Source organism: Prosopis cineraria, unplaced genomic scaffold, assembly GCF_029017545.1.
Source record: "Prosopis cineraria cultivar Desert tree isolate PC_DT_omini unplaced genomic scaffold, ASM2901754v1 PC7, whole genome shotgun sequence".
Lineage (NCBI taxonomy): Eukaryota > Viridiplantae > Streptophyta > Magnoliopsida > Fabales > Fabaceae > Prosopis > Prosopis cineraria.
In genome coordinates, this window is record NW_026555338.1 from 34,156,668 (window position 1) to 34,180,934 (window position 24,267).

General features: G+C 35.1%; 2 protein-coding genes and 1 pseudogene across 2 annotated transcripts; 2 read left to right on the forward strand and 1 right to left on the reverse strand.

The window, feature by feature from the left end:
• Nucleotides 1-1,344: 1,344 nt before the first annotated feature.
• On the reverse strand, nucleotides 1,345-9,669 carry LOC129316780 (receptor-like serine/threonine-protein kinase SD1-8; annotated as a pseudogene).
• A 4,283-nt stretch (nucleotides 9,670-13,952) lies between these two features.
• LOC129316227 (uncharacterized) lies at nucleotides 13,953-15,824 on the forward strand. Its single transcript, XM_054960540.1, has 2 exons — nucleotides 13,953-14,517; nucleotides 15,313-15,824. The coding sequence occupies exons 1-2, from the start codon at nucleotides 14,070-14,072 to the stop codon at nucleotides 15,363-15,365; spliced, it is 501 nt and encodes a 166-aa protein (XP_054816515.1). The 5' UTR covers nucleotides 13,953-14,069; the 3' UTR covers nucleotides 15,366-15,824.
• A 5,063-nt stretch (nucleotides 15,825-20,887) lies between these two features.
• LOC129315862 (uncharacterized) lies at nucleotides 20,888-23,161 on the forward strand. Its single transcript, XM_054959981.1, has 4 exons — nucleotides 20,888-21,369; nucleotides 21,901-22,084; nucleotides 22,455-22,548; nucleotides 22,629-23,161. The coding sequence occupies exons 1-4, from the start codon at nucleotides 21,029-21,031 to the stop codon at nucleotides 22,940-22,942; spliced, it is 933 nt and encodes a 310-aa protein (XP_054815956.1). The 5' UTR covers nucleotides 20,888-21,028; the 3' UTR covers nucleotides 22,943-23,161.
• Nucleotides 23,162-24,267: the final 1,106 nt, after the last annotated feature.

A 24,267-nucleotide genomic window follows, 5' to 3' on the forward strand; every position in this document is an offset into this window, starting at 1 on the left:
AATTTACAACAAAAGTTGCGAATATCTATTGTTTCCAAAATTAGTCCTCCTGGATAATTTTCCCAATATCTTAGTTTGAAAGCTTTGGTTTATCACCCTAATTCTTTCAATAGATCAGAAATTAAAATATAATCCATTAGTGTTTCCAAAGGAAGAGAGAATATACACACAATGATGTTACCATTGCTCATAGGCTTGGAATTATGTTATCTAGGTTATAAGAATAAAAAAGTGTTTACTGATTGCACTACAATAATCAATACTACATCATGTAAGGTCATCTAATGATCAAGGGTAACTTTTTTTTTAATTGAAAAGAAAAAACATATATTCAAAGAAATTAAATAGAACAATTTAAGTATCAGCATAACATAAATCTAATCTAAACTTTCATCAACCACCGCCTTTGATAATAAAAGGTGAGAGTTGATCAAAGATATAAAAAACATGATTAAAAGTAATGCTTTTTTTAAAATGTCCTTATTTAATCTTTTAAATACTTTTTATCCAAATCAAAATTATTCCTCCAAGAAGTATTTATTTTTTTATAAAGACCATATTAATATTGAGGTAAAATACTTAGAGGAGTAAATCAAGGTATTTTAAATGAAGAAAAAATTGATACTTAGGGTCAAATCCTAAGATCTTACTGTTAAGGTATCAAATTAAAACAAGTAATCTTTGAAAATATTTAAATTATTTCTATGGCTAATAATCATCCTTGAATGATAATAATTAATCTTGATTAGGAAGCTACTCCAAGCAATTTCTATTCTTTTTTTTATATTCGTTTGTTCAATTTGGACAGAAAATTAGTAATGATTTTAACCAATAGTATAGGAGCTTCTTATTGAGAAATTGTTATTTCATGAGTAGATATAGATTCTAACTTAAAAAATTTACATTCAATTAAAAGTTTCTTCCCATAGGTTATGCTCTGTCAATTCTCTATTACTTCCCCGCCTTAGAACATCTGTTAACAATCGAGTATAACATCTTATTTTGCTAGAGACAACTATACATAAAGCTGGATCAAAAAGCCAAGTTTTATCTGCTTTGATCTCAAGTCCAAATCTTTCAACTCTTCTCGAAGCATAGCTGCAATATCAATGACAAGCAACAAATTTTCCTTTGAAACCAAATATCAATTAACATCTAAAGACAAATCAAGACAATGTTCCAATATGGTCATGATGTGAAACAAGTGCATTTATTCCATGCATGATTTAAGACAAAGAAGGTCTTAGTCCTCTATTCAATTTACATGTACAGGAAATGCATCACTCGACTTGTATTTGCCCGTATAATAACTTGATCAATCATTTAGATACTTTGTGATCATTATCATCGAGCTTCTAGCAAGGTGAGGGTTATTTCATTAGCTGAACCAATTTCAGGTGACTTGAGGATGAATTTCCTTCAGGTGTAGAGTTCCCTGTAAAGAAACCAGGCTGTTTAGGCTCATTCAATTCATTCTCACTTCCCAACATTAGAACAACAGATGACATGTTGGGTCTGTCTTCAGGATGTTGCTGCACACACAGAAGACTAATGTGGATGCATCTCATTATTTCTGATACAACATATGTCTCCTCTATGTTCTTGTCTATCAATTCCAAAGCCCTCCCTTCATTCCACAACAACCATGCCTGAAACACAAACTTTCTTATTATATATATTTCACTTCAAAGGCTAATATGATTACACAAAATATGGCTGACAAACTTACATGACAAATGAGGTTATGAGATTGGTCTACATTATAGAACCCTCTATTTCTTTTTCCATATATAATTTCCATTACCAAAATGCCAAAGCTGAAAACATCAGATTTTATTGAAAATAATCCATCTGCTGCATATTCTGGTGCCATGTAACCACTACAAAATAACATTATGGTTATAATCGTTAAAGTTAGCTAGTGGTATTGTCTAATTGTTCAAGAAACTTGGTATAAATAAAAAGACTTACTAGGTACCCACTACTCTATTTGTATTGCCTTCCGTTTGCTCGCCACCAAAAGTTTTAGCCATTCCAAAATCTGATATTTTTGGATCCAACTTCTCATCGAGCAAAACATTACTTGCTTTTAGGTCTCTATGAATAATTTTTAATCTAGAATCTTGATGAAGATACATAAGACCTCGAGCAATGCCATAAATTATGTGAAAACGTTTAGGCCAATCTAGCATCTTACCTCGATTTTCATCTGTTATAAATTGCATAAAAAAATGAATTACTTCTCTGATTTAAAGTATATTTATCATGAGTTGCTGCATGGTGAAATTGATAGTCAATGAGATATTTTCTTAAATTGGTACCAAAAACAAAGGAGTTCAAGCTTCCATTTGGCATGTACTCATAAACAAGCATCTTCTCCTGTCCTTGAATGCAGCAACCAAGAAGTTTTACGAGATTTCGGTGTTGAAGTCTTGCAATTAGTCTCACTTCATTTTTGAATTCAATTAATCCCTGTCCAGAGCTACTAGAGAGTCTCTTTACTGCAATTAATTTCCCATTCACTAATTTTCCCTGCACAATTACGTTGCAATCATATTGATACATTAAAAGTAGAGGACTGCAATGCATTACACAGGTGATACAGGTAGATTGTCACATCTTTAATCTTCGATCATCAAGTTACTCATAGTAATACAGAATTACCTTGTACACAGTTCCAAATCCACCTTGTCCAATTTTGTTCTCGAGTGAAAAGTTATCGGTGGCATTAGTGATTGTTGGCAGGTCAAGCAAAGTGAGGTCTACACCTTCAGATCCTTCACTGTGTTGATCTTCTTCATTAATTTTTGATTTATCTGCAAAAGTAAAAGAAGAATATTCAACCATTTGACAAGCATGGAACGAAACTCATAAAGTTGTCAGACATGCAAAAAAAGTTAAAGAAAATTTACCTGTCATCTTTCTGCGGACCTTGCAGATATAGTAACATCCAACTAGAAGCATCCCTGAAATCGCAGCAATAGTGGCAGCAACTATTATTATCAATTTCTTTCTGCGACGATATCCCACCTCTTCATGGTTGAGTCAGATCAAACAAAGCAACTATTTTCAATTTACAGATAGAAAGAGGGAACCTGAATTTTTGAAAGATGGAAACAGACCCTCCATAATAAAAAATTGAAGGATGTAAGCGACAAAGTTTATGGAAGTTCCTACCTAATTCTGAAGCAGCCATTCGTACATACAGATCCTGTCCACTAGAAGCGAACTGTCTGATATCAATAAGATCACCAAACCACATGGCACACCCACTCCCCTGTCCTCTCACATCTGAATTTGTGTAAGCCATGCAAGAACAATTATTCGAGCATCTCTGTCTACATTCCTCCAAGCCCATTGTCTCATCAAGCCAAGTATGTGTTGTATCTGGCACTTTTAATCCTTGCAATTTGATAAACCCATCCTGAGAGCAGTTCAGAGGTTTATCTCGGACACACCCAGCAGACCAATCCATAGAATTCCACGCTTGTAGTGACTTAGGACTGAACCCTTTTAAGCACTGACAAACTGGTGATTCGGTGATGATACAATTCCCATTGGCTCCACATAAACCATAATGGTCACAGTAGTCTACTGGCTTTGATTTATAAACCTTCCAGTTTTGATCAGCTTCCACCCATACGTATCGATGCCGAATGGAATCAGTTTGATTCATCACTATCCTTGAGTATACAGAACTGTTTTTCAGATAGTATGTGTATGAGATCTCTTCCTTGTTGTAGATGAATTTGAAGTAATAAACAGGGTTGGGTTTCACGTCCGGTGAGCCACTTGTGTGGAGACCATTCCACGGTCCAAATCTGCTATAAACCTTGTCTCCCTTCATTAGTGCTGAATCTGGATAGTTGTGGGTATCTGTAACGCAAAAGAAGTCTCCAGGAGTAGGATCATCTAGACTCTTCCAAGCTGTCAGAGTCCAGTTCTTACCTTTCTTCAGGTCATATCCAAATTTCATACCTGGCATTAATGTATCAGACGAAAAGTCGAAGCTTTCCCATAAATAATTTTCTGAATTTGCGTCGTTTTCCTCTCTCACCACCAGATTGCCTGAATCCAAGAGCTGCGCCACTGGATTACGTGGTGTTTCCTCTGAGTTTGCCTGCCAAACGACAGTGTGGTTTTGGCGTAAGACAAGGTCACCCGTTGTGGTTAACGTAAGAATGCCTGATGAATCGTTGATGGGGCTGACTCTATTCGCAACCCAAACTACAGTCTGAATTGGGATATTCCTGTACCAAATACCAAGGTAGCGTTTCTTTGAGTTGCCAGGACTGAAGAAGCCGAGCTCAAAGTCTCTACCTTGAGAAACTAAGGTCATGCCATCTGTCATGAATTGGGTCGAAGCAATGGAATCAACTGTTACTGAAACTGAGAGGGAAGGGAGTAAATAAGCAATGACGATCACAAAAGAAAGAACACCCATCAAAATAATACCAAGTAATTTGCAAACTTTGTATAGTGACTAAATTTGCTGGCAGAGTGCAGCTGAAGAATAAGATATTATGTCAGTGATTTAGGTATTGAGATGTGTGCGCATTATGGTCACTTCAATTCATCTTCTATGGTTACATCTTCTCATGACAGTGTTACTGAGAATTTTGTGGAAATATAATATTGCTCTGGCAAATCGTTAGTATCCATTAAAGTCAAGAGTCCAATATTGCAACCCCCACTACCTTGGGCAGGGCCCATTTGACAAGATTTTCTTTTCACAAATGATCCCTTATGGCCCATATGGATGAAGATGATATCGGAGTAAGAACAATTAGTGGGATTGGTGAAGACGCGCTATGCTTTGACCATCAACTAACTTGTTGAATGGAGTGAATGTACCTTTGAAGGTTTAAGAAAGGGAGGACTAAGCTTAGTGGTTTCTGTAAAAGTCTTGCATACTTACTTGTATACTCCTCGTTCCATGAAATGAAAGAGCCAGTAATTCAGTAATTGACTGCAGGCCTTAAAGCTGAAATGAGTAGAAATTTACACTGTTTCCAAACGTATAAAAATGGGACAGTGTCATCGTTAAGTTGAATACCATAGAATCAGTTATCGCCGTGCAGAAGCAAGCCCTATTCTAATCTAGGCTTGATAGGGCCACATGCCTTCGACCATATGAACCTGGACACTTGTGGGCTCATCAAAGCAGCTAAAGGGGACTTTCAGAAATATATTCCAAGTCTTGAATTTCGAACGCCATTGGTGTATGTTTTCGTTGCCTTCTTTTTCACTCTATGATGAAAATTGACTATGAAAATCCCCTTCATTGACTTTTCCCTTTTCGATCTTAATTTTTTCTTAGCTAATTTTCTGTAAGAGTTATGTTGAAAACGACAAATAATAGCCGGCCAGGTTATTTCATTGACCAAGTCAGTTGCATTGCCGTGAGGATGAGTTCGTGTAATATATAATAACCGTATATCTTTCCAGCCGGGTCAAGACGTTCTTATCTTTTAGCTTATGTCAAAGACAGAGAAGGAGAAAAGTAAAATAAAATTCCCTGCAGTATCCCAATGAGAAGGAAAAAGAACACAAAGTAAAGTCTCAACTTTTCTTTGAAAGAGTATTAAAAAATTAACATGTCTGAATTTAATCTTTCACTTTTTTTTTTCATGATAAAAATGATTTCTCGAAGCAGTATTTATGACTTTTTTTTCAAAGATTATAATAATTGATAAAAAAACTTAAAATATAAAATTAAAACAAATAATCTTACAAGACACCAGACTTTTCTCTATAATTGAAGTATTACAAACTTAAAAATATTTCATTTTCATCTATAAGGCCATTTTAAGCTAGTTTTAGAATATGTTTCAGAGGGAAAAAAAAAAGGAAGAATTACATTCAATGACCTAACAAAAAATTTTTTTGCAAACAATGACCAACACATAATGGATTGTTATTAAAATGTAAAAATAAATTTGTTTTTTTAAATAGGACTTATTATTAATTATTGTTCATGAATAAGTTTCTTGACAGGCTTTTGAATGTGATTCTCTCAAAAAAAAATATTAGATAAAGGCTCATGAAAAAAGAGAATGTACACCTAGTTAGTTGTTTGAAACAATGTCAAAAGAAAGTTTCAAGCTATCAATTCAAGTATAGAATCCCAAACATATTTTAAATATTATCGAGCTTCTAATTGAGAAATTGTCATTTCATTAGTAGATACAGATTCAAAGTGAGTTGAAGAAAAATTTGTTTCAATTGAAAATTTCCTCTCATAAAAACCAAGCTGCTTAGGCTCTGGCAATTTTATATTGCTTCCTAGCATTAGAACCACCATTGACATAGTAGGTCTATCTTCTGGACTATGCTAAACACACAGGAGACCGATGTGTATACAATGTAATACTTCTAGTTCATTACATGAGTCTTTAATATTTTTGTTTATGAGTTCTAGAACCCTCCCTTCTTTCCATTGTGTCCATGCCTAAAATGTGAAGTTCACTAGTCACATATCAGTTATGGTAAACAAGAAATTTATACAAGGTACTTACATGACCAACAAGGTTATTAGTATTGTCTGTATAATAAAACCCTTTATTTTTTCTGCTGGTTATTATCTCTAGCAACAAAATACCATAACTAAAAACATCAGATTTTATTGAAAATAATCCATCAGTAGCATATTCTGGCGACATGTAGCCACTGTAAAAACACATTTACAATAAAAAATATTAGCATGTACTAAATATATGATAAAGATATGCAGTGGGAGGATTGCTTCAAAATACTCATTAAGTCCCTACTACTCTATTTGTGCTTCCTTCAATTTAGTCACCTCCAAAAGTTCTAGCCAATCCAAAATCTGATATTTTGGGATTCAACTCATCATCTAGTAAAATGTTGCTTGCTTTGAGGTCCCTGTGAATGATCCTTAATCTAGAATCTTGATGAAGATATAGAAGCCCTCGAGAAATCCCATAAATAATGCTAAAGCGCTTAGACCAATTCAGTACTTTGCCTCTGTTGTTATCTGTTTCATCCATATCCATTATTTATTTTTAGAAGTTCAAGTTTCATTATATTCTAAATGCATCATACTCAAATTTAGCATCCTAATGTCAACAATTTTGCAACATCCATACCAAATATGAAGGAGTCTAAGCTACCATTAGGCATGTATTCATAAACTAGTATTTTTTCCTGCTCTTATATGCAGCATCCAAGTAGCTTGACAAGATTTTGGTGTTGAAGTTTTGCGATCAGTTTTACTTCATTCTTGAACTCATTTACTCCTTGTGCTGAAATTTTTGAAAGCCTTTTCACTGCAATTTCTTACTCATTTTCTAATCTTCCCTGTACATGAATAATTTTTCAGTACATAGAGTTGGATATATATATATATATATATAGTTTTTATAGATTGTTACTTGTTTCTCACATTTCACCATAAAACTTACGCGGTATACAGGTCCAAAGCCACCTTCTCCAATCTTTTTTTTCATCGAGAAGTTATCAGTGGCCGCAGCTATTTCAGACATCTCAAGCAATGGGAGATCCAAATCTTCCTCTTGTCCTTCACTATTTTGCTCTCTTAAATTTTCTGGTTTCTCTGGAAAAAATGGACAAATTTACCTTTGTTAAAACATACAAACATGATAAGATAATTAAAATGACCATACATGTTAGTGATGCTTGATAAGAAAAAGATATACATCGACCTATCAATTTTCTCAAGATCTTTTCAAGTTACAGAACTCCAGAAATTTATCAAAAAAGCATTAAACTTGAATGGTTTCTCCTATCGATTGGAAAAAAACAATAACTCGTCTGACATTCTTTATGTCTTTCTTGGGGGGTTCATTTTTATATGCAAAGCAAGCATTAAGTCTAAGGTGTATCCCTTAGGCAAATAAGTTTAAGAAAAATAAAGATAAATAACCCCAGCCCCAGGGGGGAGTTCGTGTGTATAGTACTTAGATTCTTAAAAAAATTCTTGTCCGAGGCAATTAAGATATAGATTACTATAATTTGATTAGGTAGATGTTTTCTGCTTCAACTAGTTTCCTAGAATGTACTTCATCAACAATCATCAAAAGTCAATGAAAAGCCATGAAATGCAGCCTGAGCTTGGAGATGAGCAAGTGATCTAACCATTCATTTTTCTTCTCACACTTCTAATATAACATATACCAAATAAGAGCATCCCAAAAAGAACAGGTATAACGGTATCAACTACTATTGTCATCTTCGTCCCACCCTCATTTTGTGAGCCTTCAATAATAAACACAGAAAAAATGGGCCAAAGCATTAGAAAAAGCAAGGGTTAAAGACTTAAAGTACATGATGGAGTGAACTCGAGACTTCAGGAAAATAATAATAATAATAAAGCCATGATAAAGGAAAGATATAGGCCCTACCCAGCTCTGAAGCATCCATTCGTACATACAAATCCTGTCCCCTAACAGAAAATTGTCTGAGGTCAATCAGATCCCCAAACCACATGGCACAACCGCTACCTTGGCCTCTTGTGTCTGAATTTGCGTAGGCCATACAAGAACAATTGCTCAAGCACTTTCATCCGCATTCTTCTAGGCCTATTGTCTCGTCCAGCCAAGTATGTGTAGTATCAGGCAATTTCATCCCACTCATTTTGAGAAACCCAACCTTCCTTTTGTCCTCGTAATTCAGTTCTACTTTCCTGACACAACCGTTAGACCAGTCTATTGAGTTCCACTTTTGCGGTGACTTGGGCTTGAACTTTTCCAAGCATTGGCACACTGGTGAATTAGAAAGGATGCAATTTCCATTAGGTCCACATAACCCGTAAGTGTCACAATAGTCTTGTGGAATGGATGAATAAATCTTTCAGGTTTTATTAGTCTGTGCCCACACATAGCGATAACGAATAGAATTGGTCTGGTTCATCGTTAATCTTGTGATTACGGAATCATCCTTGAGACCGTACGAATAGTAGACTTCACTTTTGTTGGACAAGAACGTGTAACTAAACATAGGATTTGGCTTTAATTCTAGGGAGCCACTAAATCCCATGCCATTCCACAGCCCAGTTCTGAAAAACTTTGAATCTCCTCTCATCATATAAAAGTTAGGATAGTTATTGAGGGCCACAGTCATAGAGATGTCTCCTGGAGATGGATCTTCAGAACTCTTCCAAGCCGTGAGACGCCTATTCAAACCTGTTGTTAGGTCGCATCCTAATTTCATCTCTGGTAATAGTGTGTCAGTTGGATAGTCAAAACTTTGCCATAAATGGGCTTCTGGGTTTGCTTCTTCCTTTTCTCTCACCACGAGATTCCCAGAATCTAAGAGCTCAACAACTGAATTTTGCACTTGTTTAAGCAAAGTTGTGACCCAAACCACATTCTCGTTTTGGGTGAGGACAAGACTGCCTGTGGAGTCTAGCGTTAAGGTGGCAGCGGAGGAATCGTTGATTGGGTTGACTCTGTTTACCACCCAAACTACTGTCTGAATTGGGATGTTGTAGTACCAAATTCCCAGATAGGATTTACCGGAGTTTCCGAGGCTGAAGAAACCAAGTTAAAAGCGTTCATCTTTGGAAACTAACACCATGCCACCACTCATTTGGGAACTGGGCTGAAGGATGGAATTGACCGCCATGGAAGCTTGAAGAGAAGTGACAAGGACATAGGAAAGGACACCCAGGAAAGAGAGGGTATCCATTGGATTCTAGAGATTGTGAACGAGGTATGATTATGAATGATGAAAATGGCTTCTGATTTGCGATGCACTGATGAATAAATACGGCGTGTAATGAATATTGAGCCAATTTCCTACTTACCGGGACACCTACTATAAGTCAACACCCATTGAGGCGATGTCTTTTCTAGCTGGCAGTTTTTGAACGGCCGACCTGCGCTCAAATATTACCTCATGGTCAAAGTCGCCAAAGAGATACTAAAGTTTGCGAAAATTTCTTCACCAGGCAAGCAAAGTCGTGGGAAGAGACATCTCTGAAAGACTTTGTGATTGCTTGACACATCATCCAAATCTTCGAGAAGAATGTGCAAGGGAACGCATATTACTTCCAATAACTCGGCATTGATTTACCACCGCAAAATCCATAAATTTAATGCTAGTCTGCCTATAAGGTCAAACTACAGGTCAACTGCAAAAGATCAGAAATTGTCTTCTTCTTTTTTCCCCATGAAAATGATTTAAAATAAATGATAAAAAATTTAACTCTAAATTTGAACAATATAATGTATTTATACGATTGAAATTTCTATTCTTAGAATATTTCAAAATTCTTTTAAAAGAAAGGAAGAAACAGAGTAAAGCAAGAGAGGCGACGTTTATATCAAATTAGTGAATAGAAGGTCCAGATTCTAGGTTTGGGGGATTTATTATTGGCATACAGGACGATGGCATGCGTTTGTAGAGGCTAATATTTAGAGCTGGTAAAAAAGGCCAGCCCGGCCCTGTAGGGTCGGTCCTTGAAGGGCTTGGGCCTAAAAAGGCCAGCCCTTTTAAGCTCAAATTTATTTTAAGATCTTAATATTCGAAACTCGGCCTTTGACATAGCGGGCTCAGGGCCGGCCTTACGGGCTTTAGACCCTTTTAACTATTTTTATTTTTTAAAATTTTTTAATCAAACAAAAAATTATTTCATTCTAATATAATGCCCAATCAAGAAAGGTACAAAAAAAAAACTAACTAAATAACATCTAAATGAACGAAAAACATAAATAAAATAATAGCAATGCAATAAGTAATGGATCGATTAAGCCGACACACACCCAATCGAAATTAGAAGAGTAAATGTTGAACTGAATGAATTATTATCATGGATCTAGATGAATTAGGGGATTTAAGATTGTATTTTTTTTTTAGAAAATAGCAACCAATGATTTCTGTATGAAATTTATATCAATTAAGAATCAATTATTATCAAAACCTGAATAAAAAATAAGTTATAATGAACTATTGTTAATTTAAAATGAGTTGTTATTAAACTCTAAATGAATACTTATTGATAAAGACTAACTCGAATTCACAAGTATCCATTCAAATTTTGACAACAAGTGATCCTAGACTGATATAATTTTTAATCAGTGATTATTCATTGCTATTTTTCCTTTTTTTTGCCTTCTATCCTCAGTAAATATGGGCTGATATGTGATGTAGAGTAAGATTTAGTATAATTTTTTTTCAAATCTAAAAAGAGTAAAAATTATGAGAATTAATTAAAAAAATATATATGCGGGCTTAAATGGGCTAGCCCTCGGCCCTGTAGGGCTGGCCCGTTTAAGCCCTAAATTAAATAAGCTTAAACAGGCCAGCCCGTTTAAGTCCGATTTATCATTTTGGAGTCTTATTTACAAGCTCGGCCCTACTGTTACACGAGCTTAAATGGGTTAGCTCGACGAGCTCGGCCCGTTTTCCTAGCTCTGCTAATATTATTACTGTCACGACAGCAAGTATATTCTTCTTTAGGCTAGTTGATGCATGGTGCTCCTAGATTTCACCCGCTTTTTTTTCTAAGGGGGCTGAATCCACCACATTGCCATTTCATCAAGGACCGGCCCACGTTGGCTTCTAGGCCTGATTCATTCTTTTCTTTCTAAAACAGTTCCCTTTGGGTTGCTGCTCTTCAAAAAGTGCGAAGATGACATATGATTAAGTGTAGGAATTGTTTATAAAAAAAAGTGTAGGAATTGAAAACTGGATAACACAGAGGTAGGAGTATTTATACTACGTTGTTTTCTACCCTTGTCCATGGTGCTTCGTACCTCTCTGGACTCTGGTGACTTGGAATTGTGTTCCTACAATGATTCCGAGAATGCCTCGATGGCCAGGATTAGAACCGATAATTTGAGTGAGCCGAGTTATTCGAATCGAGTTTAAAGTATCATATTCTCTTATAAAAGTTTATATAGCAAAACTCAACCATAACTTTTTTCGACTAGATTTGAGTTGGCCCATTGGGCTTAACTAAAATTACCAACATTATATATATAAAGCTGGAAATTTCAATAATCAAACTTATTTGAACATGGCTCAATTCGAGTCAGCTTAAAATATTTTATCCTCTTTAAAAAATCATATAGTCAAGCATTGTTTTAATTTTTTCAGACTGACCTATCAAACTTAACAAAAATTACCAACTTTAGCTAGAATTAATTTCCATGAACTGTGTTTAATTTCCCACCCGATAGGTACCATTGAGTGTGATTAAAAAGAATGACACGATCCTCGTGATAATCAAGTTAAGATCCACGGAGAATGCATGAACCTTGTCGTGATCTCATCAATTAACTAATCAAAATTCGCAAATCTCATGGTGCCATTTTTCTCCATTTCTCTCCCACAAATTTAATATTAAATGCCCTCAGTTCATGACGATCTTGTTGTCAGCCGTTACTGTTGTATTACAAGGCATCAACTTCCATACAACACACCCACACGGGCATTTGAAACTTGATCAGACGAGTGGAGCGCAAATAATAATATATAATACTTTATACATACCGAAGCCTCTTGCAACTTTTCTGTGTAATTAAAGAAAAAAATGGTTCATCGGGATTGATAGAGTCCCACCTGAAAGAAACAGAATAAAAGCATGCATGAGATTAAGGAGAGAAGGATGGTTCGTAGGACCCAAATCAAATCCATTAATTTCGGTCTATGATTTTTCCTCCTCCGTTTTTCATGAAATGTGAGAATTGAACTTAATTTTGTTCATGAGGGAAGGAAGATTCGATGCCCTGGTCACGGTTTGAGCCAGCAAGGCCAGGGAGGGTTTGGGGGGGGGGGGGACCTGCGCAGCTAATACGTACGTGGCCCTATACTCTCGCCGGCAACCTGCTCTGCCTGTCATCGCCACTTCGCTGGAGTTCTGGACGGGACCATGCAACTGCCTAATCAATAAGGAGCCAGCAGGTAAACCTAATCCCTCGTCGTTCTTCACTGTTTATCCACGTGTTTCAAATCATGCAACATGACATCAGGGTCCCGCTCTCCTTAACCCCATCATTAACCCTTCATGCTTCTCTCCATCGCGCACTCTCTTCTCCCAAGCCTGTATATGCTCTTTCTTATTGTAAGTATTTTTTAACTTTATTTCTCCCATATTTAACCTGTTTTTACTGGGGAAAAAAAAAATCGAAACGGCACAAAGTTATGTATAACAGTAATCTGAGGCTAATTCCGAGCCCAAATCTAAGCCTGAATGAGCGTGGAATCTTACTCCACGAAGTGCGTTCTAATGTACCATTTCACCCTTCTCTATAGTCAATGTCTATACTCCCTATCCATGACCTGATGACCATGAGTGTATCCGGTTCTCATTTCGGGCGTTGGTGATTTGTCCAAAATGCCCTTCGTTCTTAACGGGGTTAGATTTCATCATCATCATCATCATCATGTTTCACTTTTCTTGCACACACGCGTATATGATTATGCTCTTTAGCGTACTTAACGACCTTTATCACAGGTTACAACCCTTCCTTTAAAACAAAAAATAAAAATACTAGAGCGATGGCTGGTTCTAATTGGACCACACTTTGTACACTAAACTAACATATTTTTGTAGCTGCGTGGCTTTGACTACACTTGATTACAAACATTTCGTATGTATAAATAATCGTTTTTATTACCACTCGTAACGCTTTTGACAATATACATATTGCTTTCACTTGGAGCAAGGGAAAACGCCCTTGAGAACAACTATTATTACTGTCATAAATACGCCCATCATATAACATAATTTCCCTCTATTAACTACCCAAAAAAAAGAAAGTAAAACGGTACATTTTACAAGCGTAAAAACAAACCAACGTAAGATGTAATTGAGGCACATTTTTTGGGTGTACGCGGTACGTAATGTGGGAACAAGCTTCAATTAAAGACCCCTGTGGCCCCACCCGCATCATTGAGTGTCACCAACAATGAGGGTAATTTTGTCAATCCCCACTGGCACCTCCCTTTTCTAATTTGCTCACACTGTCTTTCCCTGTTCGGATTTCCCCTCACACTCTCTCCCCCCCCTTGGCTTCTCCCTCCGGCGCTCCCAAGAGAACTTGGCTTAAATCTCAAATTCCCTTTCTCTCTCTCTTTTTTTAATGGTGGCGGCAACCATGGCTTTCTTTAACACTCTGTTCTTCGCAGTGTTTCTCTTCATTCCTCTTGCCTCTCTCTCCTACTCTTCTTCCTCCTCCTCCATTCACGATCTCCTCCGTTCCAAGGGTTTGCCGGCTGGCCTGCTGCCGGAGGAGGTCAAGTCCTACAACTTATCGGAGGACGGCCTATTAGAGGTCTTTCTCCACGGACCTTGCCTGACGAAATACGAAAACAGAGTCCTCTTCGAAAGCGTGGTGAGAGCTAACCTCACTTATGGCAGCCTAATTGGAGTCGAGGGTCTGTCTCAAGAGGAGCTTTTTCTGTGGCTGCCTGTTAAAGATATCATAGTCGATGATCCCAAGTCAGGTTTGATTCTCTTCGACATTGGGGTCGCTCACAAACAGCTCTCCCTCTCCCTCTTCGAAGATCCACCTCACTGCAAGCCCCAAGGTAACGCCTTTCTTTTTCTTCCATCAAAATCACTTTATTTTTGCCGTCCCACCATTTTAATTGATATTGCCCTCGAAACTGCACATAATTTACCGTACGCGATGTTGGTTCATACTTGATACAGTTTTAATTTGTTCCTGTTGGAGGTTCTAGGTTCCTCAATTTCTTTTCGCAATTTTCTCATTGAGGTGGAGAATCTGACATATATTGTAGCATTATTGTTTTATCCATTGATTCATAATGCTTTCTCTTATTTCGCATGTTTGGGATCTTTATAGGTCTGGTATTTGATAATTCTAGTTGCATCCATGGCTCGTATGTTTAGTACGAATACCTTCTTGTTTGCTTTTAATACGTATTTCCCCTGTATCTGCATCTGAAGCCGCATTGCCACTACCCGAGAAAACAACACTAACATGGTGACAAAAATCGACTCCTCGTTTTGTTTTTAGCGAGAATTCCCCAGGAAAAAAAAAAAAAAATTTGTTATATTTGGGTAAGAAAAGTGAAAGGATCCCTCTGATATAACAATTGTTCTCTACCCATCGGCTATCAGGTCAGTGTTGTGCGAAGAGGTTTCTGCAGCATCACTGTGCTGTCCGGTCAGATGGGCAGTTTCAGAGTTTGTTTGATTATCGGAAAGTTGTTCGTTTCACTTTCACCGTTATTTTTTTTCTCCAGTTTTTGTCACCACTAGCAACTTCATATACATTTTTCAAGTTCCCAGAGAAATAAAAGGTAACGTTTTGTTGCATTGATATTCGGTACTCTGAGGCTAATTATGTGGTTGTGCAGGTGAGCTGAGGAATCATGTGAGGAAGGAGAAAGGATTCGAGGCCTTGAGATAGAAAAGATGCACGCCACCCTGTTTCGAGTAATCGGTTGTTGTCTTTTCTCTGTTTTGTTCATATATATATATAATTTTCACCTTTGCGTTTTCTGTCGTGAGAGAGTGGTGGGGGTGTCATGTGAGAGCAGAGAATGCCGGGAGGCTGTAAAGACGTGGGAGTAAAAAAAAAAAAAAACGGAGGGGGGGTTGGGGAGGGGAACGCTGGAATCTGAAATGTCGTAATCAAATTATAAGATCTGAGTTTCATGCTCGTGTAGGATCTTCACTTGCTATGATATGGTGGAAGATAAGTGGGAAAGCAAAGAATCAATGAAGTATATATGTAAATTAAGTTTTGAGAAAGTAATGACTAAATAAAACCTTGCTTAAGAAGACGGGGAAAATATGCGGGTTGTCTGCTCCTTGGTTTTACCTTGTGAATAATACAGAGATAAATAGTAGTTGTCAGTTGATGTTTGGTTCCTTTCTTTCTGCCATGCGAATAACAGATAGGATTAAGTGAATCAGATCCCTTTCTGAATTATTGTTTCACATGGTAGCGTCGAAAAGATGTCGAGCTTCTAGCATGTAAAGGGCATTTTAAAAAAGAAAGGGAAAATTACATGCAAATATTTACTTATTTACTAATAAGTTCTGTAAAACTAAAAAATTACAGTCAAGTCTTTTAAAACCATATTAGGCTATAAAGACAATAACATCTCTACTAAATATATATCACATTAATTAAATAATTAATTTGTGACTACTTCATTAATAATTTATAATTTTAATTTTTTATAATTGTAATTTCATATAATTATAATTTTAATTTTTTACAATTATAATTTTACATATTTAATAGTTAAATTTATTAATTTAATTATTAAATATATGAAGTTACAGTTGTAAAAAATTATAGTTATAGTTATAAATTATTAATAAAATAATTATAAATTATTTGACTGATATAATACATGTTTATTTTTAATGAAATTATTATTATCTTTTTATTTTAATTTTAAATTATATTTAAGTTTAAAAAAATTTAATTATAATTTTTAAATTTTATGAAATTTATTAATAAATAAGGTAAATAAGTTTGCAAGATTATATGTAACTTTTTCAGGAAAGAAAAAAAAAAAAGCCACACCTGGCATCCTTGTATGTCAAAAGCAAAGAATTCCGCGTGACGGTGTACGATGTTTAAAACTTTATTTATTACTGAGCGTGACAGGGATGCTGAGGATTGATCTGAACTGGTGGGAACATATTTGGAGGTGGGACATGGGGAAATGAGAGCTGGACTAATGGGTGCTAGGGGACCTTTTGTGTTCGCGCGTGAAACGGGGGGTCACGAGTCTCGGTTTAGGCTTTCACAGCGATGAAATATGGGCCATTTAAATTGATCTTAATGGTCTGGATTTAAATTTTTTAATTAATATTTTTTTGATAAAGTTTGTATATATTAATATTGGATAAAAAAAAGTTATTAAAAAATAAAAATAAAATCACGCTGAGCACTGTGAGCAGTGGAGGTGGTCCCTGAGGAAAGTGAGTCACGGGTTGATTAGAGTAGAAGCGAGCTCCAGAATTGGCTTCACTTCACCCTCTCTTGCATTCTCGTGCCCCGACATTAACGAACTCTCACTCCCTCTTTCACTATCCATTCTTCTTGATGCGCTGTTTGTTCGGTTACTTGACTTCTTTTTACTTAAAGCGCATCACATAGGTCGTGTTTGATTGACTGTTGCAGGAGAAATGAATTAAAAGAAAAATAACAAAGGTGTAATTGAGAAATTATAAATAGAAATTATAAGGAGGAGAGAAGAGAAAACCAGAAAACTATAACTAGAGAATAAGAGGACGAGATAACTGAGACATTTCTCATTTCAATGTGAGAAACACAATTAATGTGTCTTGTATTTATAAGTATAAATATATCAATTAAATTAAATAAAATATATAAGATAATAATAATTATTCCCTCCGTTAAAAATGTGAAGCATTTTTAATTAAATCTCATTTTATAATAAAATAATTATTTATTTTTAAATTAATATTATATTTTTATATTTATCTTATTTAATAGAGTATTTTACTCTAAAATAAATATAAAATAGTTTGTTTATTTATTAGCGACACTTTAAAAAAAAGATAATGGTTATATTTTGAAGTACTAAAAATGCTAGACATTTTTAAATATCTAACTTTTTAATAAATGCTTTACATTTTTAAATTGAGAGAGTAAAAGATATTATGGCAACCAAAAAGATACTGATGAGTCTAAAGATATGAACATCCACAAAATCCTCTAATATTTATAATATTTTTTCTTGGATGTCTATATATTATACCTCATTAAAATCTTGCTAGAAAAAACTTAATTGGACAACAAACTTAGTGAAGAAAAAAAGTACACAATGTATTCATATTTATTAAAGTTACTTCATTAAAAACTTTACTAAAAAAATTCAATAGGACAAAATTTTGGTTGAGAAAAAAAAATGCAGTGTAATTTTTACTCCCACTAATGACAATATCATTTCTAGTTCTTGAATTTTCTTAAGTCATGATACCCTCAACGTGTGTCAATTTCTTGAATGTGTCAATCATGCCTTTACAGGTTGATATTCTCTTCCAGTTGAACTATATATGAACCAGTGCTTCCACATAATATTTTGAAACATTTCCTCTATACATATCTTTTGAATATAAATACATCTACCATTTGTCATATATTTTGTTAGAGTAGCAAAACAATTTTGATATACATGTATTTTCATAAATAAATAAACTTCTTAAAGGTCAACTCATGCAGTTCCAACTAGACATATATAACACATGCACAATCAATTAACTATGATCTTAAATAAGTTTAGTAAAGCGACTAGAGATAATTTCTCATATACATCATATCAAATACATAATTTCATTGCAAATCAATGCAATACAATAAATAATTGTGATATGAAAGAATTCACAAATGGTATTTCAAGACTATATTTTATTATTCTCTTGAAAAAAATAATTGTGATATAAACCATGGACTCTCTCTCTCTCTCTCTCTCTATATATATATATATATATAAATATAAAATAAGTAGAATAACCACATGCAATTGTATATGACGTTGGCAATCTCAAATAGAAAATTGAGATATGATTATAACAAATAAAGTAAACAAATTAAGATTTTGATAGTTATGATTCTCAATTATAAAATAATCTAAATAAAATAATAAATTATTTTAAATGTAGGTAATTTCAGGACCTACTTTATATCTTATATGAATAGCTTCAAGGTCCACAAAAATAAATTACTTTAATCTTGTATAACATTATGATCTACTTTGCATTATATGCAGGTAATCTTTACGATGCACTTTATATTTTAAATGGATAACTTCACAACATATTTTATGTTATGTGTGGATAATTTTATAATTCATTTTTCTAAAAATTATATATGTAATGTAGATAGCTAAACAATATATATATATATATATATAAATAAAATAAAAATAAGGAATTGAATGTAGGATAAACAAACAAACAAATAATTGAATGTAGATATCTTTAAGATTTATATTATATTATGTGGATATGACTTTCAAGATCTACTTTAAATTGTGTGAATGTTTTCAAGATTCACTTTATATTTTATATAGATAACTTCATGATTCATAACAATAGGTGTTTTGGCTATAAATAATTGTAGCATTTACTTTGTATTATATGTGATAATCTTTATAATTCGCCTTATATTGTATGGGAGCAACTTCAAGATTTACCCTCTATTTCTATGTGAGTAAATTTAACATTTACTCTACATTAAATGTGAATAATTTCAGGATTACTTTATGTTATGTACCGATAACTTCAAAATTTACTATTTTAAATTATATTGTGTCTCATACTTTTAGATGTGACGCATAATGTGTAATTATTAGATTAATTGAGGGAGGGAGAAAATAATTAAACAAAAAAATTTAATAAATAAATAACATATAAATGACAAGAGTGCATTGATGATAGAGTAGCGTGCTTCCTTCTCTACTGGAGATGTTCATTGGTACAATCATTAATCTTTAATATAATAATAATAAGGGCACCCACTTAATGATGTCAAAAGTAGAGCAATTGTGCTAATAATGTGAGGAGGAGATAAGAGAGAAAATTATAATAAAAGAATAAAATGATAAGAGAATTGAGAGCTTTCTCATTTTAGTGTGTAAAATAAAATTAAAATATTTTTTATCTTTGAACACAAATATATCGATAAACTTAAATAAAATATACAATATAATAATATTTGTAATAAAAAAGGCACTGGAGAATTGAAATAAACCAACATCCACAAAATTTTCTAATATTCATAACAGATGTGCGTGTAGGTATAATTTTATTACTACTGGAAGTCGAAAGGAACAAACGGCCTTCAATTTTAACTAATGAAGACATAGTAATTGAATTGAATAGTGAAATTGGATGACAGGTGTAGAAGGAATGAAATGCAAACTTTTGTGAAACATGTTGAGGAGTGAGAAGGAAGAGAAAGCGGGACTTGGGGGGAGCCAAGTGCAGTGAGAGGAAATTACCTTGTTTGGACTGCTCCTCAGTAACAGTGAAAGACGCAGCTTACATCAGAGGCGCCTCCACAGGCTCCACTCCACGCCATCGCCACCCATGCTCACTTATTCCCACTTCACACACGCACACGCACACACTCTTTTCTATAAACTAAAACGCATCAGTCCCACGTCCATTCAATCATCATCCATGTACACACTCCGTGGCCTTGCTTCGCATCTAAGTAAGCCCGAAATTGAAAGATCAAGCCCAAATCCAAAGTTCCCTCAATTCCCTCTTTTTTATGGAAATAAATCACAAGCCGAGTTCATATGATACTAAACGTAACAATTAATTTATTTCTAAATATTTTATACGCTTCTCCTAAATGTTTTCTTATTTTATAATTTTTTATTATAAGAAAACATTATTTCCGTCCATCCACGTAGTGCCCGTTTGGATAAGGAGAAAACGCGCGTTTTGAACCCAAAATCAATTTTTTCTGTCAATCTATCCAAACAGTCGAAAATGATCAAAAATCGATTATGGGCCAAAACGCGCGTTTTTCCGAAGCTCCCTTCGTCTGCTGCCAAAAGTTTGTCAAAAATGTTGGGGAAAATTACAAAAACAGGCCCAGAAAAAAATTATAAAAAAAATACATAATTTAATAAAAATAAAATTAAACTCTCTTCTTTTTCTTTTTTTTCCTTAATAAAATTTAAATTTTATATATTTAAAAAATTAATATTTGATATTTAAAAATTAAATTATATAGTTAAAAATTAATTTTGATTAAATTATCTAAATATCTTTAATTTTGTTAAAATTAATTTAAAAAAACAGTATCAAACAGATTACGTTATAACATAATCAATTATAATTAAAATCTATCACTTAATTAATTATTTTTAATCTATCATATCTAACTGAAATTCAAAAACCCGTACCCAACTGGACTTGACGAAATTTACTCCAACAGGTATTGCATTCGAGAGCCGCGACCCACCCCTCACGCTACGCTTCCAAGATAAAAACCAGATCATATATTCTCTACACTTCTTCAATCCCGCTGGGCCCGAGATTCTTGGACGTTAACAGAGTCAAAGACTGATCATGGGAGGCGGAGGAGTTTTGAGGACCGCGGCGAAGGTGGCCGGCGTCGGCGTGGCTTCCGCCGGCCGAAGGGGTGTGCCCGTTGCACAGCCTGCGGAGCAGTCGATTCGGAAAGCCTCGAGACCCGTGTCGGCCGTCTTGTCTTCGGAGGGAGCGAAATCTGGTGAGGTTGCGCCGCTGCACACGGCGGCGTCCTGGGACTCGGACGAATGGGATTTCGCCCATGATGATGGGCTTGTCATGGAGGCCGGCGAGCCTACGCCCAGGGTGGTGTTTGGCGAGGTCCCCAGCTTTCAGGAGGCCAAGGCTGCTACCTCGGAATTGAAAAACGCCATTGATGAGTATAGTCTTTCCCTCTAATCTCTCAATATTTGGATTTTTGATCTCAAATTCGTTCTTGACAAGTCCATCGGCAGTTTAAAATTCGTCCATTCCAAATTATTAAATGCGGGTGATTGTAGATGTTGTTAATTTTCATGCGGAAATGGCAAACTCTTCGTTTTTTCGTGCCTATATATTGTTTCTGGCCCCCGTTTTCCCCCACTACAGATTGCATCTTGGCCTTCCCAATAAATCTGAGTAGTTTGTTCTGGTAATGATATAAGTTGGGACCAATTGATCTGTCATATCCATGCAAGATTTTTCCTTATCATGAACTTTCGCCCTATGATGCTACAAAAATTAGATTTGTGAATAAAATTAGTTGAAACTTTCTGCATGTCAAAACTAACGAGATTTATTTAGAAACTTTCTGCACATTTCTGGTGGAAGATCATGTGTTCCTGTGCAACATGGATATGATTTATCTTCTATCTGAGGCCGTTTCTCTCCATGCTAATTGCTAAAACCATTTCTTATTTACCATTTGTCAGGGTATACCTGTCTTCTAATACTTCTGTGTGCGAGGGTTCTACTGGTAGTGAAGTGTCTGTTCAGTCCCCTCTTCTTTGTGGGACGGAGATCAAATCTTGCGTGATGGAGGCTATTTCAACCCCCTCAGCGCCGAAGCATGCCCTTGACGCCTTCAAATTTCTGAGCACAAATTCTGAGGCCCAGGTAATTTATTGGTTTTCTTGTCCGTTGAATATCAACTTTCATCGCCATTCAAGCAATCTATGTCTAATACCTTCATATCTAAGATGCCAGGTGTCATACAGAATAACCGAATTATAGGATGCTATTATTAACTTTGATACAAGTTATAACTCTACCCTTGTATGTAAGACCAAATTTTGAAATATAAGCATATGTTTAATACGAAGGTTCTTTGATGGCCAAATAAAAATTATTACCGTACTTCATAGACCATGCTATGCTATTTCATATCATAGATTGTAAAATAGCATGGAAAGTGAGATAGTAATGAATGAAACACCTCTTAAATTATGGTCAAGTCCTGCTATTCACTTATCATTGTCATAACCAGACCATTGTAGCGTCCGTTGCTTCTGATCCGAACGTGTGGAATGCAATCATGAAAAATCCTTCGCTGAAGGACTTCCTCCAATCTCAACAAACAGGTTCTATTTCATGTCGCATATTAATTCCACTTCTAAGGCATTGCATTATGGATTTCATGCTGATTCAAAATGTTCTGCAGCTGCAGGGGTTGAATCAGAGGAAACTCCTGAAAGTTTGGTGAAGTTACACCACTCCGACCGAAAGGGCAATCAAGGAAATGGGTTTGTGGATTTCATGGAGCTAATGCAGAATTTTAAGTTGACAGTGACAGAAATGGTCAGCAATGTGTCGAAATACCTTAACAACGTATTTGGGTTATCAGAAGCAGAGAAAACGTCGTCTGATGCTAATGGAAACACCAGAGCAAACTACATGGATTCTTTTGCTATGGGAGGTACTCTTATGGGGTTGGCAGTACTGGTGATTATGGTGGTTCTGCTCAAGCGGGCTTAAACTCTTGGAACTATCCTTAATTAGCTGAGCCTTCTAATAAACTGACACACTCTAATAGTAGACTAATGAATGTGCAGCCTGTGTATCCTTATCGTTTAAGTTTTGATGATATCAAGTTCTCCAACAAGCTCATGTGGATATTATTCCCGTCGGTTTAGACTTGGTTATAGTTATGTAAGATGTTGCAGTTAAATACAAAAAAAATTCAAGTGTCAGAAACTAAGGGTGTGTTTGGTTGGAGGTTTAGGAGAGAAGGAGAGGGAAGTGAAAGGGAGGAGAGCTAAAATTCCCCCTTACTTCCTCTCCCCTCATATTGCTTTAGTCCAATTTGGGGTTTTTTGGGAGGGGAGCCAAAATTTATAAGTAATTTGCCCTTCTCTTTGCATCCATCTGAGTCTTCTTCCTGAGTACCCAAGCTAGTTGCGTCTCACCATCTGCATCAGCAGTGTGCCCTCTTCTACCACATTCTCTGCATATAACTTTGTATCTGTTTCCTGTGCACTGTACAGTCTTCACTTCGGTCACCTTCGACTTTCCTGTACCCTCTTCCTCTGTATTTGTGAGAGCCTTCCACTTCGGGACTGAGTCACCCAAGCTAGCAGCGTCGTGGTCGTGGTGTTCTTCGTATATGGCTTCGTAATTGTTTCCCTGTACAGACATCGACCTTGCTTTTCTAATGGAGCCTCTGCAATTCACTTTCCACACACAGGTGTACAGCCGGAGGTCATGACTTTCCTCAATTCCTGTACTCGACGGTGAAGGGGAGGGCCCTTGACATGCGTGGCGATTATTAGAATAATTCTCAATTTAATTTTAAGAAATATCAAAATTAAATTGAGAATTAACAAATAAAATAATTCAATTATAAAATAAAGAAAAAACTGTAGAATTGACGTGTTTATTCATAGCAGTTTAAAATGTAAAATTATACTCTCTTCGTTTAAAAATATAAAGTATTTTTTAAAGAATTGAATGTTTAAAAATATAAGGTATTTTTAATCTTTTATAATGTAATTATTATTTTTTTTTTCAAAAGTATTTTTATTGATAATGACTTTATATTTATTGTAGGGTGTTTAATAAGGGTAAATATAAAAAAATAGAGTTAGTTGAAAAATAAATAATTACTTTATTAAAAAGTAAAAGTATAAACCAAGCAAATTGAGTTAAGGTATAAAATTAATTTACACAAGACATAATTAAAGAATATTGAACCCATATATAAGAAAATAATGGTAAATTGCTTAAAACTACCTTTCTTCTTTCTTCTTAAACTAAATAAGAAATCATTAAAATTCCATCCTCTTCTTTTCCCTATCTTGTTA

Bases quoted from the DNA above. Each gene is read 5' to 3' on its own strand.
- LOC129316227 (XM_054960540.1), top strand. From the start codon at position 14,070: ATGGTGGCGGCAACCATGGCTTTCTTTAACACTCTGTTCTTCGCAGTG. The intron at 14,518-15,312 runs GTAACGCCTTTC...GTGGTTGTGCAG, and splicing joins ACCTCACTGCAAGCCCCAAG to GTGAGCTGAGGAATCATGTG.
- LOC129315862 (XM_054959981.1), top strand. From the start codon at position 21,029: ATGGGAGGCGGAGGAGTTTTGAGGACCGCGGCGAAGGTGGCCGGCGTC. The intron at 21,370-21,900 runs GTATAGTCTTTC...ACCATTTGTCAG, and splicing joins TTGAAAAACGCCATTGATGA to GGTATACCTGTCTTCTAATA. The intron at 22,085-22,454 runs GTAATTTATTGG...TGTCATAACCAG, and splicing joins GCACAAATTCTGAGGCCCAG to ACCATTGTAGCGTCCGTTGC.